General features: G+C 42.5%; 1 protein-coding gene across 2 annotated transcripts in view; it reads right to left on the bottom strand.

Annotated features, from left to right (window-relative positions):
- The window catches only part of EDC4 (enhancer of mRNA decapping 4), a 948906-nt gene that overhangs the window by 384849 nt on the left and 544085 nt on the right, over positions 1–19972 (bottom strand). For both annotated transcript variants that reach the window (XM_075325634.1, XM_075325635.1), the window contains one exon: positions 3853–4018. In XM_075325634.1, the coding sequence (XP_075181749.1) occupies positions 3853–4018 (166 nt within the window). The remainder of the gene's footprint in view (positions 1–3852; positions 4019–19972) is intronic.

The following is a 19972-nucleotide window of genomic DNA, read 5'->3' as shown; positions in this document are numbered from 1 at the left end:
GGTCTCACATGGGGCACAATAATAACAGGGACCTTTCTAGAATGCAGCCCAGGAGCTGCAGAGGCGGAATCTTTTAGGTTTTGGGCAAAATTTCTGCTGACAGGTTCCCTTTAAGATGAACCCAATATTATAAATGTCACATCATAGCAGCTGGCTCATATCATACATTTTTAGATGAAGCGCAGGATTTTCAAGTTATGTTTCTGGCCAAATAGATAAATAGATGCTTTAAGGTATACATCTGAGCATGTGTATCACTGACCCTACAGGTCACAAAGCACTATGCTACTATATTCATGGTAACAAATAAAACACATTTTAAGGAAAAGATAAAGCGCGACAGCTGGGGGCTGGTATTCTCAGACTGGGGAGGGCCACGGCTATTGGCTGCCCCTCAGCCTAAAAATAGCAACCTGACGCTGTCCAGGATTGTTGCATCCATTAGATGTTATAAGTCTGGAGCTTTACCCGGCTCTTCTCAATTGCCCTGGTGTGGTAGCAATCGGGGTAATAAGGTGTTATTAACAGCCCACAGCTGTCACTAAGCCCTAGGTTAGTGTTGGCACACGTCTATTAGACACCCCCTCATCACTAATCTGTAAATGAACACAAAACACCAAAAAAAATCTTAATTGGAATAAAATACAAAAACCACCCTCTTTCACCACTTTATTAACCCCATAAACACCCCTGTAGGTCTGATGTAATCCACACTAGGTCCAACAGCGATTCCAGCTCTGCTACATCTCTGTCACAGCAAGCGGCCATAGAACATGACCGCTCTCTGTGCGCTCCACAGAGAGAATGAATGAGCCGCAATGAATGATGATTGATTGCAGTCAGATGTGGTCCCACAGGCTGGGGGAGCATCTTGCTGCAACCAATCACAGAGACCAGGCCGGCTGGTGGGCAGGGAAAACAGTGCTGAGTACATATGGACAAGCAATAATGAGTAGAGGCCGCAGGAGCAGTGTATAGCTGCACGGGAGCAGTTTACAGCTGCGACGGAGCCTTGTAAAGTATGAAGATCTTGGGGGGCATGGCCTAGCGTGACGTGTGAATAGATGCAGATCTTGTAGATCCTGCCGAGAATCTAGGCAATCCATAGGAAAAAGCCCGAAAACGATCACCAAAAGATACAGACTGCAGCTGGGAAACCCCCTGCCTTGTTGCACGCGCTTACCGCCGCCAATAAGACAAAGAGAGGGCTGAAAAAGTTGGCGGGAGAAGCAGAGCGGCAAAACCAAGATGGCGCCGTGGGTAGTGTGGTGCAGAGGAGGGATGGTGGTGCAGACGATTTAGAGATCCGGCGACAGGCTGCAACCCGACTGGAGCGCTGCGGTAGACGAGGGAGCAGTGGACATCGCGGGGAGGCAAGAGGAGGTGAGCTGGAGGTGATTTTGGGGCATGGAGGCAGTGCAGCGGGGAGTGAAAGAGGGGGGCGGTCTTAGATATCTTCACAGTAATGATGCAGTGCAGAGCATCTATTACTGAGGTGAACCAACAGAGAGGGAGTCTCAGAGAAGATATGATAACAATGCGCCACAAGCTACATGAAGTGAAGGAGAGAACAGGAGAAGTAGAGCAGAGAGTCAGTGTCCTCAGGGGGAATGGAGTGTAACCATTTTTAACCATGAAAATGTACGTAGGAGAGCTCCCTGGCGTAGAGCAATTTCCCTCTGACTCTGGGTGACCAGTTAACCCTTTGTATGTAAACCTTTTAATTTCCATTATCCCACAGCAATTTGTATGTGCCACTGTGGATTTGCTGATTTCTAAATTTGCACGATTGCTTCTCTACCATTATTCTATTTCCAACTTAGCATTTTTTACAAGGGGGAGGGGCTTTTTGTATTCATCTGTATAACCTGTCACCTGGGTGCCTAAAGGCTGCTTTACACCTTACAATTTCTTGTGCGATCGCATTTGCAATTGCACCCGCCCCAATCGTTTGTGCGGCACTGGCAATTTCTTGCCCGTGTCGCACAATGCTGTAACCCCCCGTCAAGCGTACTCACCTTCCAAACGACCTCGCTGTGGGCGGCGAACATCCACTTTCTGAAGGGGAGGGACGTTAGGCGTCACAGCGACGTCACAAAGTGGCCAGCCAATAGAAGCGGAGGGGTGGAGATGAGCGGGACGTAAACATCCCTCCCACCTCCTTCCTTCAGCATTGCTGGCGGCCGCAGGTAAGCTGCAGTTAATCGTTCCCGGGGTGTCACACGGAGCGATGTGTGCTGCCCCGGGTACGATGAACAACAGGACGTGTGTTTTTTCGAAAATGAGTGACGTGTCAGCGGTGAACTAGAAGGTGAGTATTTCTGCTCGTTCATAGCTGTCACACGCTATGATATTACTAACGATGCCAGATGTGTATCACTTATGACTTGACCCCGTCGACATCTCGTTAGATATATCGTAGTGTGTAAAGCCCGCTTTAAAGGGATTATTGATATCTACTTCATCATCCTTTGCCTGTACTGTGTGATTTTACAATTGTGTGTTTAAATTCCATAAAGCACTCTGCAATTTTTTTGTTGTGATAATTGCATAATACATTTTGAAGCATTAACGCCTTATCCTCCGGATAGTTAAGTTTGCTTTGAGCTGCCTCTTTCAGAGTTGAGTGTAATTTAAAATGGATAGAATTTATCTAACCCCGTACATTTAAGTGGGCTCTCCTCAATACAACAATGCCAAATATATGCTTGCTATCTGTGGTTTAGACACATTGTGGGGCTCAGAAGAGAGGGGGGCATTTAGATTTGGGAGTGCTGGTTTTGCTCAATTTCTTTTTTTGAGGGGGGCAGCCATAACGTTTTTGAGAGCCTTTGTGCTACCAGTAATGTGGAAGTACCTATATTTTCATTAACCAATGATGGACCAAAATGGGAATTTGTGGGGTTTTTTGGGTTAAGTTGAATGCTATTTGGTGGTGATTTTGTTACAGAACATTTTGGATCAGTTCACATTTATCTTGGGATTTATGCTAAGCGATCACAGGAGGACAGTCTCATGTGCCCTTGCGTATGCTTGTATGTACAGTCCCATGCCCCAGCAATTGCTTGGATATACTGGTACGTCCCTGGTCATTAAGTGACATTAAAATAGGACGCACCAGTACATTGAAGGTCAAAAAGGGGTTAAAAAGAGAACCAACCAGCAGGATTTTCAGATATAAAAGGTAAAGCCAGTGCTATACTGGCACTAGGATGCTGAATGTAAGCATACCTTTTGTTCTGAGATTGGAGGTTTTATTTCAGAAATAGTACTCGTACCAGTTATTTTTTATTTTATTTCAGAAATATGTGCAAGTAAAGTTACAGAAATGCACTGCTATTTGATTGCTAGTTGCAACAAGAAGGGAATATGTGGGCTGGGTTTTGCTATCTAATCCTGCCCCTGTCTGCCTCCCTAGCCTTGGTAGATGCTAGACTGTATGGGCTGCATTTCTATCACGTGAGAGAAATGACTCATACCTGGAAGAAGCCTATACAGTTTAGCATCTACCAAGGCCAGGCAGCAGACAGGGGCGTGAATAGATAGAAAAACCCGACCCATATTAGATATTCTGTAGCAGTTATCAAATAGCGGTACATTTCTGCAACTTTACTTGCACATATTTCTGAAATAAAATATCCAATCTCAGAACAAAAAAGGTAAGGTATGCTTACACCGACGCTAGGAGGCTAAATGTAGCAATGGCTTTATTTTCTATATTAAAATCCTGCTAGTTGGTTCTCTTTAAGGTATCGCAGAACCCTGGCAGAAGCTACTGAATTAATTTTAAACCCTAGATTAATAAAAACATGTTATATGGTTACATAAAATACAGTAAAAAGAAATGAATACCTGAACAACCGATCTAGTAATTAGCGAATCAGACAGTCCTGGAAGAAGCACTGCAGGACTTCTTGAGGTTGCTTGAAAGCTTCCGCTGCTACTAGATCCACTTAAACATCCAGAAGCGGTATTCTCCATTTTGAGTTTTGGACTAAGTGCGACATCATCACTAGACCTACCAAAAAATATTTTGTTTTGTTTAATGATTCTATGAATTACTCTGGAACATGGGCTTCATATCAGACAACACACTAGATTCAAGAAACATACATTTAATAATAGGATCAAAACCTAATATGTGGTGAAGCATATACATTTACTTTCAACAATGCTTTTGGATTGCATTTACACCATCTGGTTTGCTGTCAGGGTTTTAATTTATCTTAAAAGGTGTTTAGTGGGATCAACCTCAAGCTACTTCACAGCAAACATGTCAACTCCTGTTTCTAAGGAGTGGATTTTTTTTTGCATTGAGACCACCATCATATTTTACAAGAGGCACTATTTGTACATGTAGGAGACATGGTATCTATTAAATTAAAATTCAATAATATTGCAAGAAAACGTTAAAAGGGAACGTTTTCAAGTAGAAATATGATATTAACCTGCAAATATGGGGTTAATCTGCAGGTTTATAGCATTCTGAAACTGCTCAACGCCTGCAAATTAAACCCCGCTGCCGGGAGGAAATGAACTTTAATCCTCCAGCCAGCATTCTGGTTTCAGTCATGGAGGCAGCGCTGACATTGTTTCAGTCACCACTCTGTGTATGAAGAGTGATCGCTATAACCACCCTCCCCCACACACTCTGACTGTTTCCACAGCCAACGCGGTGTATGAACCTGCGGGGGCATCACCCCCATGACTGAAACCAGATTGCTTCCGGGGGATTAAAGTTAATTTCCTCCCAGCAGTGGAGTTTAAAGTGGAAGCACTGGGCAGGTTGAGAATGCTATTAACATGCAGATTAACCATACCTCTGCAGGTTAATAGCATTTTTCCAAGTGACAGGTTCCCTTTAAGTGGTTCATCCACCCAGATAACACATTTCCATGGATCCAATGGCTAGTTGGCATCATGCATTAAACCTCTTCTCAATATTTCCCCCCAATAAAATAATATCCCTTATACTAACATACAATAATGGTGTCGTTACAGCGGTGTTAACAGCTGTCTCTCCCAGAGATCTCGTGACATGAATATCCCTGCGGACACTTTACTGTAACCCTTCTTCAGACGTAGTTGACATCTGGAGGGAGTGAGAACAGAAGCAGCTCTCACTTCCTCCGAATGTACAATTTGTCTGAAGGAGGGTACAGTAAAATCAGCTCTTAGGCTCTATGCCCACATTGCTTTTTTTCATGCTTCTTTCCTTGCTTGTTTTAATTAATCAAAGCAAGGAAAAAGTATCCAAGCAAAGTCTATGAGAATCCTGACTTGCTGTTTCCACATTGCTTCTTTTTTCCTTGCAGTTTTTGTTGCTGAACAAAAGCAGCAGCATGTCAGTTCTTTGGCCTTGTGCCTAAAGTGTGTTTTTCTGTGTTTTTTCCTTGCTTTTTTAAATCACTTAAAACAAGGTGAAAGCATCCCACCAAATTCTAGGAGAATCCAGACTTGCTGTGTGCCCATGTTGCTTCTTTTTTTCCTTGCGGTTTTTATGTCTGAAAAAAGAAGCAGCATATCAATTGTTTCTGCCTTTTTTTTCCAATTTACTTCAATGGAGTCAGTGAAAAACGCAGGGAAAACCTCATGTGTAATGCCCACCTTGCTTTTTTGTGTGCGTTTTTATCTGCTTTTGTGACATCACTGGGCTCTCCTGCAGCTATTTCCTCACCTCCCGGTCTGCAGGGAACTCCACTGACGTCACAAGGTGAAAAGAGTTCATGCCCGCATATCACCAGGGTTTACTATAGATCTGTCGGCATGAACTCTGTTCACCTTGTGATGTCACCTGGGTTCCCTGCAGACCACGAGATGAGGAAATGGCTGCAGGGAACAAAAGTGATTCGTACCTCATTAACCAGGGGTCGTCATGTGGACGACCTTGGGTTACCATGGCAGTGACCAGGTCCCTATGATCGTATTACAGGGACCCAATCACCAAGGAGAGGTAAGCAATTCCTCTCCCTGCCTCCTGAATGCTACGATCACACTGATTGCAGTATTTAGGGGGTTAAACTGCAGGGAGAGGCATGGGCAGTGCGCCTGGCAGCAAGAGCCGGCTCCCAGCTCTAAGATCAGCCCGTGACCCGGCGGCGACCACAGGGGTACAGCGCCTGAACCCCGCGCTCGCCATGACTAAATGCTAAAAAAGAAGCATGGGAAAAAAGCATGTGAAAAAAACGCGCAAACGCAATAAAAATGCACATTTTTTCAGCTGCTTTTTTCCCTGTCAAAACATGTTTTTTTTGGTGCAGAAAAAATATGCTACAGTTAGGTCCAGAAATATTTGGACAGTGACACAATTTTCGCGAGTTGGGCTCTGCATGCCACCACATTGGATTTGAAATGAAACCTCTACAACAGAATCCAAGTGCAGATTGTAACGTTTAATTTGAAGGTTTGAACAAAAATATCTGATAGAAATTGTAGGAATTGTACACATTTCTTTACAAACACTCCACATTTTAGGAGGTCAAAAGTAATTGGACAAATAAACCAAACCCAAAAAAAAATTTTTAGTTTCAATATTTTGTTGCGAATCCTTTGGAGGCAATCACTGCCTTAAGTCTGGAACCCATGGACATTACCAAACGCTGGGTTTCCTCCTTCTTAATGCTTTGCCAGGCCTTTACAGCCGCAGCCTTCAGGTCTTGCTTGTTTGTGGGTCTTTCCGTCTTAAGTCTGGATTTGAGCAAGTGAAATGCATGCTCAATTGGGTTAAGATCTGGTGATTGACTTGGCCATTGCAGAATGTTCCACTTTTTTGCACTCATGAACTCCTGGGTAGCTTTGGCTGTATGCTTGGGGTCATTGTCCATCTGTACTATGAAGCGCCGTCCGATCAACTTTGCGGCATTTGGCTGAATCTGGGCTGAAAGTATATCCCGGTACACTTCAGAATTCATCCGGCTACTCTTGTCTGCTGTTATGTCATCAATAAACACAAGTGACCCAGTGCCATTGAAAGCCATGCATGCCCATGCCATCACGTTGCCTCCACCATGTTTTACAGAGGATGTGGTGTGCCTTGGATCATGTGCCGTTCCCTTTCTTCTCCAAACTTTTTTCTTCCCATCATTCTGGTACAGGTTGATCTTGGTCTCATCTGTCCATAGAATACTTTTCCAGAACTGAGCTGGCTTCATGAGGTGTTTTTCAGCAAATTTAACTCTGGCCTGTCTATTTTTGGAATTGATGAACGGTTTGCATCTAGATGTGAACCCTTTGTATTTACTTTCATGGAGTCTTCTCTTTACTGTTGACTTAGAGACAGATACACCTACTTCACTGAGAGTGTTCTGGACTTCAGTTGATGTTGTGAACGGGTTCTTGTTTACCAAAGAAAGTATGCGGCGATCATCCACCACTGTTGTCATCCGTGGACGCCCAGGCCTTTTTGAGTTCCCAAGCTCACCAGTCAATTCCTTTTTTCTCAGAATGTACCCGACTGTTGATTTTGCTACTCCAAGCATGTCTGCTATCTCTCTGATGGATTTTTTTCTTTTTTTTCAGCCTCAGGATGTTCTGCTTCACCTCAATTGAGAGTTCCTTAGACCGCATGTTGTCTGGTCACAGCAACAACTTCCAAATGCAAAACCACACACCTGTAATCAACCCCAGACCTTTTAACTACTTCATTGATTACAGGTTAACGAGGGAGACGCCTTCAGAGTTAATTGCAGCCCTTAGAGTCCCTTGTCCAATTAATTTTGGTCCCTTGAAAAAGAGGAGGCTATGCATTACAGAGCTATGATTCCTAAACCCTTTCTCCGATTTGGATGTGAAAACTCTCATATTGCAGCTGGGAGTGTGCACTTTCAGCCCATATTATATATATAATTGTATTTCTGAACATGTTTTTGTAAACAGCTAAAATAACAAAACTTGTGTCACTGTCCAAATATTTCTGGACCTAACTGTATGTGGGCACATAGCCTTACTGGCCAAATTGTTTCACGTGATCCCTGGGAGAGCCAATGCTAACCGCTGAAAGGGCATCATTAATGTTACTATATTACTTGGGGAAAACATGGTTGAGAAAGGGTGACCGAAAAGTGGTCAATCCCTTTAAAAGATTATTCCCTTCTTGATAGATACTGTCAAATAGTGATTGTAAAAACAAGCACTTTGGTAACTTACTGCTTATTAGAAGAAATGTGTCAAGATTTTTATTCTTGTATTTATTGGGGATATCAAATATTTAAGAAAAAAATGAAATATTCGGTTTTAACTTTTTTTATTCATTTATTCTGCTGCTACTGGTAGCTCCCATTTTCATTTGTTGCTGTTTAAATGTCTGAGCACAACACTTACACAACTGAAATACAGCAGTCACTGTACATAGGAGTCTGCGGTCAGTGTCTGACCACATCTCCATTGTATATGCTTTCAGCTGTGACCTGGGTATGTCAGTGCAAGCAATGAAAGGAAGAGGTGCGAGGATGCGATTGCGATAGGAGGGGAGAGCAAGAAGCGGAGGTCCGAGAAGAGGAGAGTACTGGCAATGGCAATCAGCAGTCTAAGGCCTCACTCAGTGTATGGCATCCGATCCAATAGTATTGGAAGCAATACGTTAATGACACTTGGCTCAGGCTCCGCTGCGAACATGAGCCAAGTATAATGCAACTGTGATCTGATCCTGTGATCAGCTGTCAGGTGAGGAAAAGAGGGAGATATTAATCTCTCCATCTTCTCCACTGCCTGTGTGTGTATAACAGACTGCACTTGGATGTCATCAGTGCAAACCGATGTTTCACACGCACCCATAGACTTATACGGGTGCATGTGATCCGATGTACACTGCCAAAAGCAGCAGGCTGCAATTTCTGATGCCAAATGAGTATGAGGAAAAAAAAAACGCAGATGGACACTGCGTAGATGTTTAACGTTGGTGCCAGTTCAATCCAATTTTCATTGGACTGCACTAGTCCGTATTAAACGCAAGTAAGAGCGAGGTCTAAAGTTAATACGATATAAGGCTGCTGATCACTGCTCCCAGCCAATGTCAGCCTGCATTTCAGAGCATGTACAGTACTGTGATCTGAACAGTGACTCCGTTCCATACTTCTCAACTTTTGAAGACAGCAAAGAGGGACAAAGTCTGCGGCGTTCGCAGCTCCCCGCGGCAAATTTTGACCACACCCCTAGCCACACCCATTTGGCAGTAAGGGTCATTCAGCAGATGTCCCGGACTGTTTGTTAATAGTCATAGCAGCCAGAATTTTCTTATATTTATATGTGTCACTATATGACATGTTGTTTATTTGTGCCTATAAGTCACACGTTGCATAAATTCTGTGTTTTTTGCTTATGCCGATGTCTGCACCAAACTATATACTGTAATAACAATCTTCTATGGTTATTCCATTTTTGCATTTTTCTGCCTTTTCTCCATTATTTAGTGTGTTTTTGGTTCAGATGTGAATCTGCGTTTTTAAGTGTTTTTATTGTACAGAGAAGCTTTTTCCTAAGCTCCACATAAAAAAACACTACAGAAAAAACAAACAAAACCGCAGAGTTCAGCGGCGTCTTTTCATGGAATCACATCCACTTTGCTTGAACACAGAAGAATAAATGTGCAAAAAAACCAGCAGAAAAATAAAGCAGCATTTACACTACATGTGAACACAGACTAATTGTCCAAGCAAAGTGGATGAGACATGAAATCTGTCCTCTGTGTCTAAAGACGCTGCTGAACTGTGCGGATTTGGTGTTTGTTTATAAGCTTCAAGATTCACATCTGCAAATAAACACGTATCAAATAAGGGGAACAAAAAAATAAAAAATACCACAGACCCGAAATAACAGGAGAAGAATGTTATTGCGCTCATGGTACGGACACCTGCAGAAAAAACGCATTATTTACACTACGTGTGAACATTGCCTCAACAAAACATTACATTTTTTATGGGTTTTAATAAAGAAAAATAATTAATTGTACCTTTTTTTACGTTATTCACCGATCCTCATCAATAATCTGATCGCTGTCTTGTTTGGGTCGTTATGATTACAGGGACACCAAATATGTCCATGTTATTTGCGGATTTGTGATGTTTATTAAGTTATAAAAAAGTAATAAAATTATATTATTCCTTTTTTTTTATTATTTTTAGTAATTTTATTAGAAGAAAAAAAGAAAAAAAAAAACCTCTTTTCCTCTCCCTCTAGAAGACAGAACACAGCGACGCTGCTCTGTACAATGGAGCTCTGTGTCCTGTGTAAGAGGCAGCATTGTAGGTTTATTCACATAAAATCCTCCCTCTGACATGTTTGAAAGTTGCTGGTTTGAATCTCAGGTGGTGAAAATAAAAAAAAAAAAAAAAGAAAAAGGTTGTATTTTTTTTCCTCATTTCTTTATAGTAGTTTTATGGGAACAAATGAATCTGACTCTTTCCTTCTACTACAAAGAGATGCAGTATTTCTAAATCTATCTATCATGTATGTATCTAGCTATCTATCATATATCTATCCCTCCCTCCCTCTATCCATCTTTGCAGCTGAATAATCTGCTTCTGGTTTCTCTACTGCAATACGGAGGTCAAGATTACCAAATCTTCGTATGCTTTTCAATAGAGGCAGTGGTAGAGCTGCTACCTATGGACAACGAGCTCACGATTCACGGGTTCGAGACCCGGCCGCCACGATAATTCAGAGCCAATGAGAATTTAATTTATTTATTCGCTGCTCTGTACAATGGAGCTCTGTGTCCTGTGTCCTGTGTAAGAGGAACATTGTAGGTTTCAGCTGTTAGTCGCGGGACAGACCTCTAAAAATCGGGGGAGTCCCGCAGAATCCGGGACGGTTGGGAGGTATGCAGCTCTGCACTATCAATGTAAGCCTCTGCAGAAGCTTACACTGCTTAGCATAGTTGTATATCTAATGCCCTCATGTGATACCCCCACCCCAGAACAGTGTGCCTAATACCAATCATGTGATATCCTCCAAAGCCATGTATCTAATGGCATCATGTGATACCCCTCCAGAGCTATGTATCTATGCATATGTGATACGCCAGAGAGCCATGTATCTAATGACCATCATTGTAATACCCCCTCAGATCAGTGTATTTTTTGCCCCCCATGTGTGATACCCCCAGAGACGTGTATCTAATGCCGATCATCTGTGATTCGAACCATTATACCACTGCTCCCACAGAAGTGGACAGCAAAAGAGAAAACAATCACTGATCTCGGGGAGACCAGCCAGAGAAAACACTGCAAGCAGCCAGCAAAGGCGCTCAACACAGGGAAATCCTATGTGCATTGCCCCCTGGGAAGTCACTTATTTCGTGCGCTCTGCATGCATCCCCCGCTCTGTCTATGGGAGGGGCTGCACTCAGAGCGCATGAAATCAGCTTTTTTTTTTTTCATTACGGACTCTTTCTGCAGCGATTTGAAGCGCAGGTGTGCTGTTCAAATTGCTGCAGAAATTTCTGCAGCGACAGAACGCTACATGTGCACATAGCCTAAGGTCTCATGTGCACATTGTGGTTTTGGTGCATTTTAAACTACACTGTGTCAATGACTGTCAATGTGCATGCTTTTGCTTCTCCATCAAAGTCTATTAGAAATCTGAATTTCCATGCTTACGTTGCAGTTTTTTTTATCAGCGTTTTGTCAAATATTTGTCAAAAAGCAACATGTTCATTCTTTTTGCGTTTTGTCACCCAGTCACCCATTGAAATCAGAGAGGTGTGTCAAAATGCAAGAAAAATGTTATCTGTGCATTTGCACTGCGATTTCCTTGCATTTTGGATCCGTTTTTGTCAACAAAAATGCAGGTCACCCACATTGTTCCAAGATAAATTCATTCTCTCTATCTCACTCCAAGCACTTCATACTCACAGATCACCAGTGCAGCTGTCACGCTGCCTCTCCTTCTGGGGTCGCTCATTAGGAGCATACATAATACATATGTGCTACTGCCCCCGCACACTGGCGTCAGTGATTGGTTGCAGTCAGACACGCCCCCACATTGAGTGACAGCTGTCTGACTGCAACCAATCACAGACGTCGGTTCCCCCCAATTTTGATACCCAGCCAAGATAAAGCCCCACAGTTGGGGACTGGTATTCTCAAACTGGGGAGATATATGGTTATTAGGCTCTCCCCAGCCTAAAAATATCAGCCAGCAGCCACCCGGAATTGCGGCATCCACTAGATGTGACAGTCACGGCACTTTACCCAGCTCTTCCCAATTGCCCTGGTGCGGTGGTAATCCGGGTAATAAGGAGTTAATGTCAGCCCACAGCAGCTACTAAGTCCTAGATTAATCATGGTAGGCATCTATGAGACACCCCCTCATCACTATTCTGTAAGTGAAAGTAAATAAACAAACACCCAAAAATTACTTTATTTGAAAAAAAAAAAAAAAGCATCCTCTTTCACCACTTTATTAACCCCCCATGCACACCTCCAGGTCTGACGTAATCCACAAGAGGTACCATGATGCTTTAAGCACTGCTACATCTGACGCTCACAGCGAGCGCCATAGAACAAGACTGCCTGCTGTGAGGTTCAGGCCGCGACTGAAGTGGGCCTCGCAATCAGCGGTATTGTCACGCAGGTGAGTCCTCCACCTGTGGTTCACTTCAGTGGCAGACTTCAGGACACATGTACTCCCGCTGTGACCGCAAATAACCCGCGTGAAGTCACTGCTTATCGCACGGATCACTTCACTTGCTGCTGGAGCTCACAGCGTGCAGTCATTTTCGCTTCCTGTGATAAGACAGGGATGTAGAAGAGCTGAATCGCAGTGGGACCTCGTGTGGATTACTTTGCACCGGGAGGGGTGCTTTGGGGGGTTAATAAAGTAGTGAAAGTGGGTGCTTTTTGTATTTTTTTTTTTTTAACTTTTTTCAACTAAATAAAGGATTTTTGGGGTTTTGTATTTATTTACTTTCACTTACAGATTAGTAATGGGGAGTGTCTCAGACGCCTGCCATCACTAATCTAGGACTTAGTAGCAGCAGTGGGCTGTTATCTCTTTATTACCCAGATTGCCACCACACTGAAACAACAGGGAGAGCTGGGTCCAGTGCCAGAATTGGTGCATCTTATGGATGTGCCACTTCTGGGGCGGCTGTGGGCTACTATTGTTAGGTTGGCAAGGGCCAAATAACCATGGCCCTTCCCACCCTAATAATATCAGCCCCCAATTATTTGCTGTACCTTGGCTGGTTTTAGAAAAATGAAGTGGACCACACGTCATTTTTTTTTAAACTAAGAAGAAAAAAAAATCAAATTAAAAAAAAAAAAAGGCAAGTGTGATTCCCTCTATTTTTCATAACCAGCCAAGGTACAGCACACAGCTGAGGGTTACAGCTGGTTTTCTGTTTCTGTGCTGATATGAAAAATAGACCCCACGTTATCCCCCCAAAAAAAAATAAAGAAAACAAAAGAATAACTATCCCTTTATTGAGCTATTCTGTTATTTCTATCTATTCTATATGTTCTTTCTATTCTTTGTATTTTTCTATCTATTCTAGCTATCAAGTATTCTACCCCATCATATTTTGTTTCTCCTCTAAAAAACGCATTTAACAAAAACGCGCCAAAAATGTGTATGCGTTATTACCACATTTTTTTTTGTCAAACGCAGTCTTTACAGTTGTCAAAGTGTGCCAGAGGGTGCAGTTTTGTTGTCAAACCAAAAAACGCAGCGTGCGCATATACCCTTAGGCAATTATGCAGATCAGATCTGCAAATTTTTCATCAGCACTAAAATAATCAGATTGAGGGAAAAAAAATCTCGGCCTGCCTCATTGTATGAGTATCTCAGATATGACTTGCCAACACAAGTCTATGGGTGCAAGAAGAAAAAAAAAAAGGACGTCACAAGGACCCTCCCTATGCTGGCCATTTTTTAAGGACATAACATTCTGAAGCATACCACACTGTCAATGATAATAGAGTAAAGACCCCGTCACACTAAGCAACATCGCTAGCAACATCGCTGGTAACGAACAACTTTTGTGACGTTGCTAGCGATGTTGCTGTGTGTGACATCCAGCAACAACCTGGCCCCTGCTGTGAGGTCGTTGGTTGTTGCTGAATGTCCTGGGCCATTTTTTAGTTGTTGCTGTCCTGCTGTGAAGCACAGATCGCTGTGTGTGACAGCGAGACAGCAACAACTAATGTGCAGTGAGCAGGGAGCCAGCTTCTGCTGAGGCTGGTAACTAATGTAAACATCGGGTAACCAAGAAGCCCTGTCCTTGGTTACCCGATATTTACCTTTGATACCAGCCTCCTCCGCTCTCACTGCCTGTGCTGCCGGCTCCTGCTCTGTGCACATGTAGCTGCAGCACACATCAGGTAATTAACCCGATGTGTGCTGTAACTAGGAGAGCAAGGAGCCAGCACTAAGCAGTGTGCGCTGCTCCCTGCTCTGTGCACATTTAGCTGCAGCACACATCAGGCAATTAACCCGATGTGTGCTGTAACTAGGAGAGCAAGGAGCCAGCGCTCAGTGTGCGCTGCTCCCTGCTCTGTGCACATTTAGCTGCAGCACACATCGGGTTAATTAACCTGATGTGTGCTGTAACTAGGAGACTGGGGGCTGGTCACTGGTTGCTGGTGAGCTCACCAGCAACTCGTGTAGCCACGCTCCAGCGATCCCTGCCAGGTCAGGTTGCTGGTGGGATCGCTGGAGCGTCGCAGTGTGACAGCTCACCAGCAACCTCCTAGCAACTTACCAGCGATCCCTATCGTTGTTGGGATCGCTGGTAAGTTGCTTAGTGTGACTGGACCTTAAAAGCTACCGAGAACAACCAAGCTATTTCATACAGATGTCATACACATTTTAAACGGACACTAAGCGAGAAAGGGAAAATTATATATATATATATATAGCAACTCGCTTGAGAAATTGTATACCAAACTGATTTTCACTTGTCGTACTCTCCTGGATGATAATCAGACCCCTTTCATACGTTCCTGTGACCCTGGCCTAAGTGACAAACTAAACACCAGGATGAGAAGAAGAAGAAAAAAAAGTAAAATAAAACCACACACAAATCAAGAAAACCCAATGAACCATAACAAAAAACACAGTTTACGTTAAAACAAAAAAAAAACAGACAATTCGTATCACCAAATTTGTAAAAACTCAATCTATACAACTGTTATATATATTTTGTACAGAAAACACCATACAAATGTCAGTTTCATCATACTTCCAGAAGAAAGGTCAATAAAAGGTGATCAGAAAGTGATATGTAAAATAAAAGTGGTACAAATAAAAACTGCAACCAGTAAAAAACAAGCCCTGACATTGCGCATTCAGCAAAGAAATTAAGTTACAGCTCCCAGAGTATTGTAACGAAAAAGCTTTTTATAAAAAAAGCATTAAAATTTTATAACGCAAAACATTAAACAAAAAAAACAAAACAAAAACAAAAGATTTAAATCTGTGTAATCGCACTAACCCAAAAAATAAATCCGTCCTAATCACTAATACCACACAGTGACTAGAGCAAAAATTAAAATAACTAACTGTACTTGTACTGTCTATTCACTCTACCTCCCAAAAATGAGAATAAGCCTAAGGTCACATTGATCCTGCGCTCTCTGCAGAGCACTTACGTCGTGGTTTCTGTGAAAATCCCAAAAAACGCAATAAAGACAAAACCCCCCAGGCGGAACCACTCACTATAATGAGGCAGACGAGGGTCACTTTGGACTCTGTGTAGTCTCTATTCGAGCGGTGTTGCATAAATTATTTTTATTTTTTAATAGCACACAAATGTGAACGATCACATTTCTGTGAACACCTAGAAAAGATTAATACCACCAGAACAGACGCCAGAGTCCAAAGTGTCACAGTGCTGTGTCCGAATCGCATTTTTGTGAGCTTTCGACAAAAACCACAACGTAAAGTAGCATGCAAAAGTTTAAGCACACCTGGTTAAAATCACTGCTATTATGCACAGTTAAGCAAGTTGACTATGAAATGATCTCTAAAAGGCATAACATTAAAGAGGATACATTTCCTTTGCAATTCAGGCAAAAAAAAATAAATAATCTTTTACATTTTAAATATTACAAAAAGGAAAATAGGTATAAGCAAAAGATTAGAAATTTGTGTGCTCAGATCATTCTGATCAAGGTTTTAGACCTTAATTAGCCTGTTGGGCTATGTGCGCACTTTGCTTTTTTACCTGCTTTTCCGCTGCTTTTTTAACTGCAGCGTTTAAGGCTATGTGCGCACTTTGCTTTTTTACCTGCTTTTTCGCTACTTTTTCAACTGCAGCGTTTTAATGCCAAAATGCATGCGTTCTGCTTTTCACGCAAAGTCTATGGGAATTTAGTATTTCTTGTGCGCACTATGCTGTCCAAAATGATGCGTTTTTGTTGCAGAAATTTGGGCAAAAACTCTGCTTTTTAAAGAAGCAGCATGTCAATTGTTTTTGCCATTTGCGTTTTGAACTGCAAGTACCTCGACGCAAAGTGTGCACATAGCCTAAAAGTAGAGTTTTGCACAAATTTCTGCAACAAAAATGCAGAGTTTTCAACAGTATAGTGCGCACAAGAAATCCCAAATTCACATAGACTTTGCTTGAAAAGCAGAACGCATGCATTTTGGCATTAAAACGCTGCAGTTGAAAAAGCAGCTTAAAAGCAGGTGAAAAAGCAAAGTGCGCACACAGCCTTAGGGTTATGGGTAGTGATGAGTGAATATACTCGGCACTAATATTCGTGCAAGTAACGAATAAAAGGTATTCAAGATATCCGTTACTCATCGACAATTTTGGTATTCGCCTTGTGAGATTGGTGTTTGTTCCCTACATGTTAGTGGCTGAATAACCAGCCTCCAAAGCATATGGGAATTGCTTGATAATCACAGTAATGCCGTAGCCACCTGTATTACTGGCATTACGGTGATTGGCAGGTGCACTGAATTTAAAAAAAAAAAAAAAAAAAATGACGTGCGGTCATTAATGCAAGAGCACTGCTTCCTGGTCTGCACAATAACCCTTATCTACATACATAATTGCCAGTTGTGGATGTAACCGTATACCACAATGCACTGCGGCACTGTCAGTTGCCATGGGCAGCTATATTTCTCTAGAGTTGAGCAACGCTCCCATGTCAAAGTGAAAGTTTTAGATGCACCACTACAAGGACAGTTGTTACATGGTAGTGATAAAGTGTTCACTAAAAATGTAGTTTATAAAAATGTTTTAAATTAATTTCTTTAATCATTTAAATAATATGTACATAGTATTATAGCACATCAATAGTGATTTACTTTTTTTTATACACATTGATATGCCTTAGATACATACATAACTTTAAATACATATTAGATACATATCTACCTATGTATATACATACATGGACACAAAGCAAAACAAACACATTGCTATATGATATATAGATAACATTTTTGCACCATTTATTTTGTGCAAAATACATACACACAATATATGTATATACACACACACACATACATACATACATACATACATACATACATGCAAGCATTTAACACCATCACAGGAGAGATATGTATCATTGACTTTGAAACACTTGGTGATGGAAGCCCACATTTCTAACTACAGTGTCAAAGATGTCTTTGTCTTTTCCCTGAACAGCTATTCACCATATCTCCTTTTTCCGGCTCGAATCCATATGGATAGAGACATCACTGCATAGACATATATCCATACACTAGAAGGTGGCCCAATTCTAACGTATCGGGTAGTCTAGAATGTGTATGTGGGTTAGCAAATTGAATAATAAGGTAATTAATGGACTGGATGGGTTAGGTTTAATTTAGTATTCTTATAATTGTTTATTGGTTTTAAAATGACAAACAACAGAAGGAACAGTTTTAATAGAGGAGTCTAATGTTTAATGATGTCCATGGCTTGCAATGAAAGAAGGCCATGAACAGTGTAAAGTTAAGTAAAAATATGCTGATGCTGTGATGTGGCCCAATGCTGATATGTGCCCCCATCGTGGTGCAGCCACCATTCTGACATGTTCCCCCAACCTGCGAAAAAAAAATTTCATACAATGGTGGAGATTGGCACCTGAAGGACCTACCTGTGGTATGTATAGCACCCAAGGAAGGGAGTCTGTCAGCCTCACATATGCACCCGGTCCCAACACGTGTTTCGCAGGTGCTTTTTTTTTTTTTTTTTAGATTATGCTATGTACTCGCTGGTGGTGTTACATACTATTGTGTTCAGGCCCTGATTTGGACCTTATCCTCTTGGTTACTTTTCATGAATAAGCACTCCATTACTCTACTATCTTAGGGGATATACCTATGTTTCTCTGGTTATTTATATGGCCATCTGGGATATAATCTAACTATCCTGTTCCCTGCACAGAAATTAAGGGGTAGCCTGTCTTCCTCCCTGTGACCTTCTTTTCTCTGTCTCATTTAATTGGATTTTAACTATGTATGTCTAATCACTAACTGCAATCACATGTGATTTCCAGTATTTTGTATTTTTTGTAATAAAAACTGTATACTTTTTTCACAATTGTGGTGTAGTAATTCTTACTCCAAAAAAACATGAAAAATACCCCCCTCGTTCACAAGTTTTTGTATGTATTCTATGGGGTTCATGTACACTACCATTATGAGGTTCGCTGTACTTGGTCTTTGTTTTTCTAATACTGTAACGCAAGTGTCTGCGTTTCATCCGCTGGACAATACTGAGTAGTTATTTTGAAGCAGCGTCGGGCGGAGGGAACGCTACACATGTAGCGGTTTTTGGGTCGTTAAAATAATGCACCTTGACTGATTCCGTTGGAATCCGCCAAGGTGTCTAATGATTGTCTATGGTGGCGGATTCCGCCGCTATGCGCTAAGCGGCAGAATATGCTGACAAATTCTGTCACATTCTACTGAGCATGCTCAGCATGTCCAGCAGAACAATCTAAACTGTTTAAAATCACTCCTGGTCCCTCTCCCCTCTCTTATACTCACCCATCACGGGCGCAACGCTGCACGGCTGTCACAAAGCTCCAGCAGCTTTTCCTCTTTTGAAAATGCCGGCCGCTCATTATTCAATCTCGTATTCCCTGCTTCCCCTGCCCACCGGCGCCTATGATGGGTTGCAGTCAGACCCGCCCCCACGCTGAGTGACAGCTGTCTCACTGCAAACAATCACAGCCGCCGGTGGGCTGGTCTATATCGTGCAGTAACAAATAATTAAAAAACAAAAATGACGTGCGGTCCCCCCCTCCCCCCAATTTTGATACCAGCCAAGATAAAGCCACACGGCTGAAGGCTGGTATTCTCAAAATGGGGAGCTCCAAGTTATGGGGAACCCCCCAGTCTAACTATCAGCCAGCAGCCGCCCGGAATTGCCGAATCCATTAGATGCGACAGTCCCGGGACTTTACCCGGCTCATCCCGAATTCCCCTGGTGCGGTGGCAATCGACGTAATAAGGAGTTAATGGCAGCAGCCCATAGCTGCCACTAAGTCCTAGGTTAATCATGGAAGGCGTCTCCCCGATATACCTTCCATGATTAACCTGTAAGTTGAAGAAAATAAACACATGCACCCGAAAAAATTCTTTATTTGGAGTAAAAGTCAACCCAACCCCCCTTTCACCACTTTATTAAACCCCCAAATACCCCTCCAGGTCCGACGTAATCCACAGAGGTTCCATGACGCTTTCAGCTCTGCTACATGAAGCTGACAGGAGCAGCAGTAGAACACGACCACTATCAGCTCCACGCAGCAACTGCAGTGAGCCGTGCGAACAGCTGTGCCCTCATTCAGGTGACCCGCGGACACAGCTCTCGGGTAGAGGACTGCAGCTGTGGCCCGCAGGTCACCTGAGAGACTGCACAGCTGATCACGCAGCTCACTGCGGTCACTCAGTGGATTTGCGGTTACCTGTCTCTCTCCTCCCGACCGCAAATCTCCTTTTCCCGGCGAAACATTAAAAAAAAAAAAAAAAAAAAACACGTAAAACGTTCTTTTACAGCAATCCGTTACTT

Source organism: Anomaloglossus baeobatrachus, chromosome 10 (assembly GCF_048569485.1).
Source record: "Anomaloglossus baeobatrachus isolate aAnoBae1 chromosome 10, aAnoBae1.hap1, whole genome shotgun sequence".
NCBI lineage: Eukaryota > Metazoa > Chordata > Amphibia > Anura > Aromobatidae > Anomaloglossus > Anomaloglossus baeobatrachus.
Note: the sequence above shows the minus strand (reverse complement) of the source record. Positions and strands in the feature narration are given on the sequence as shown.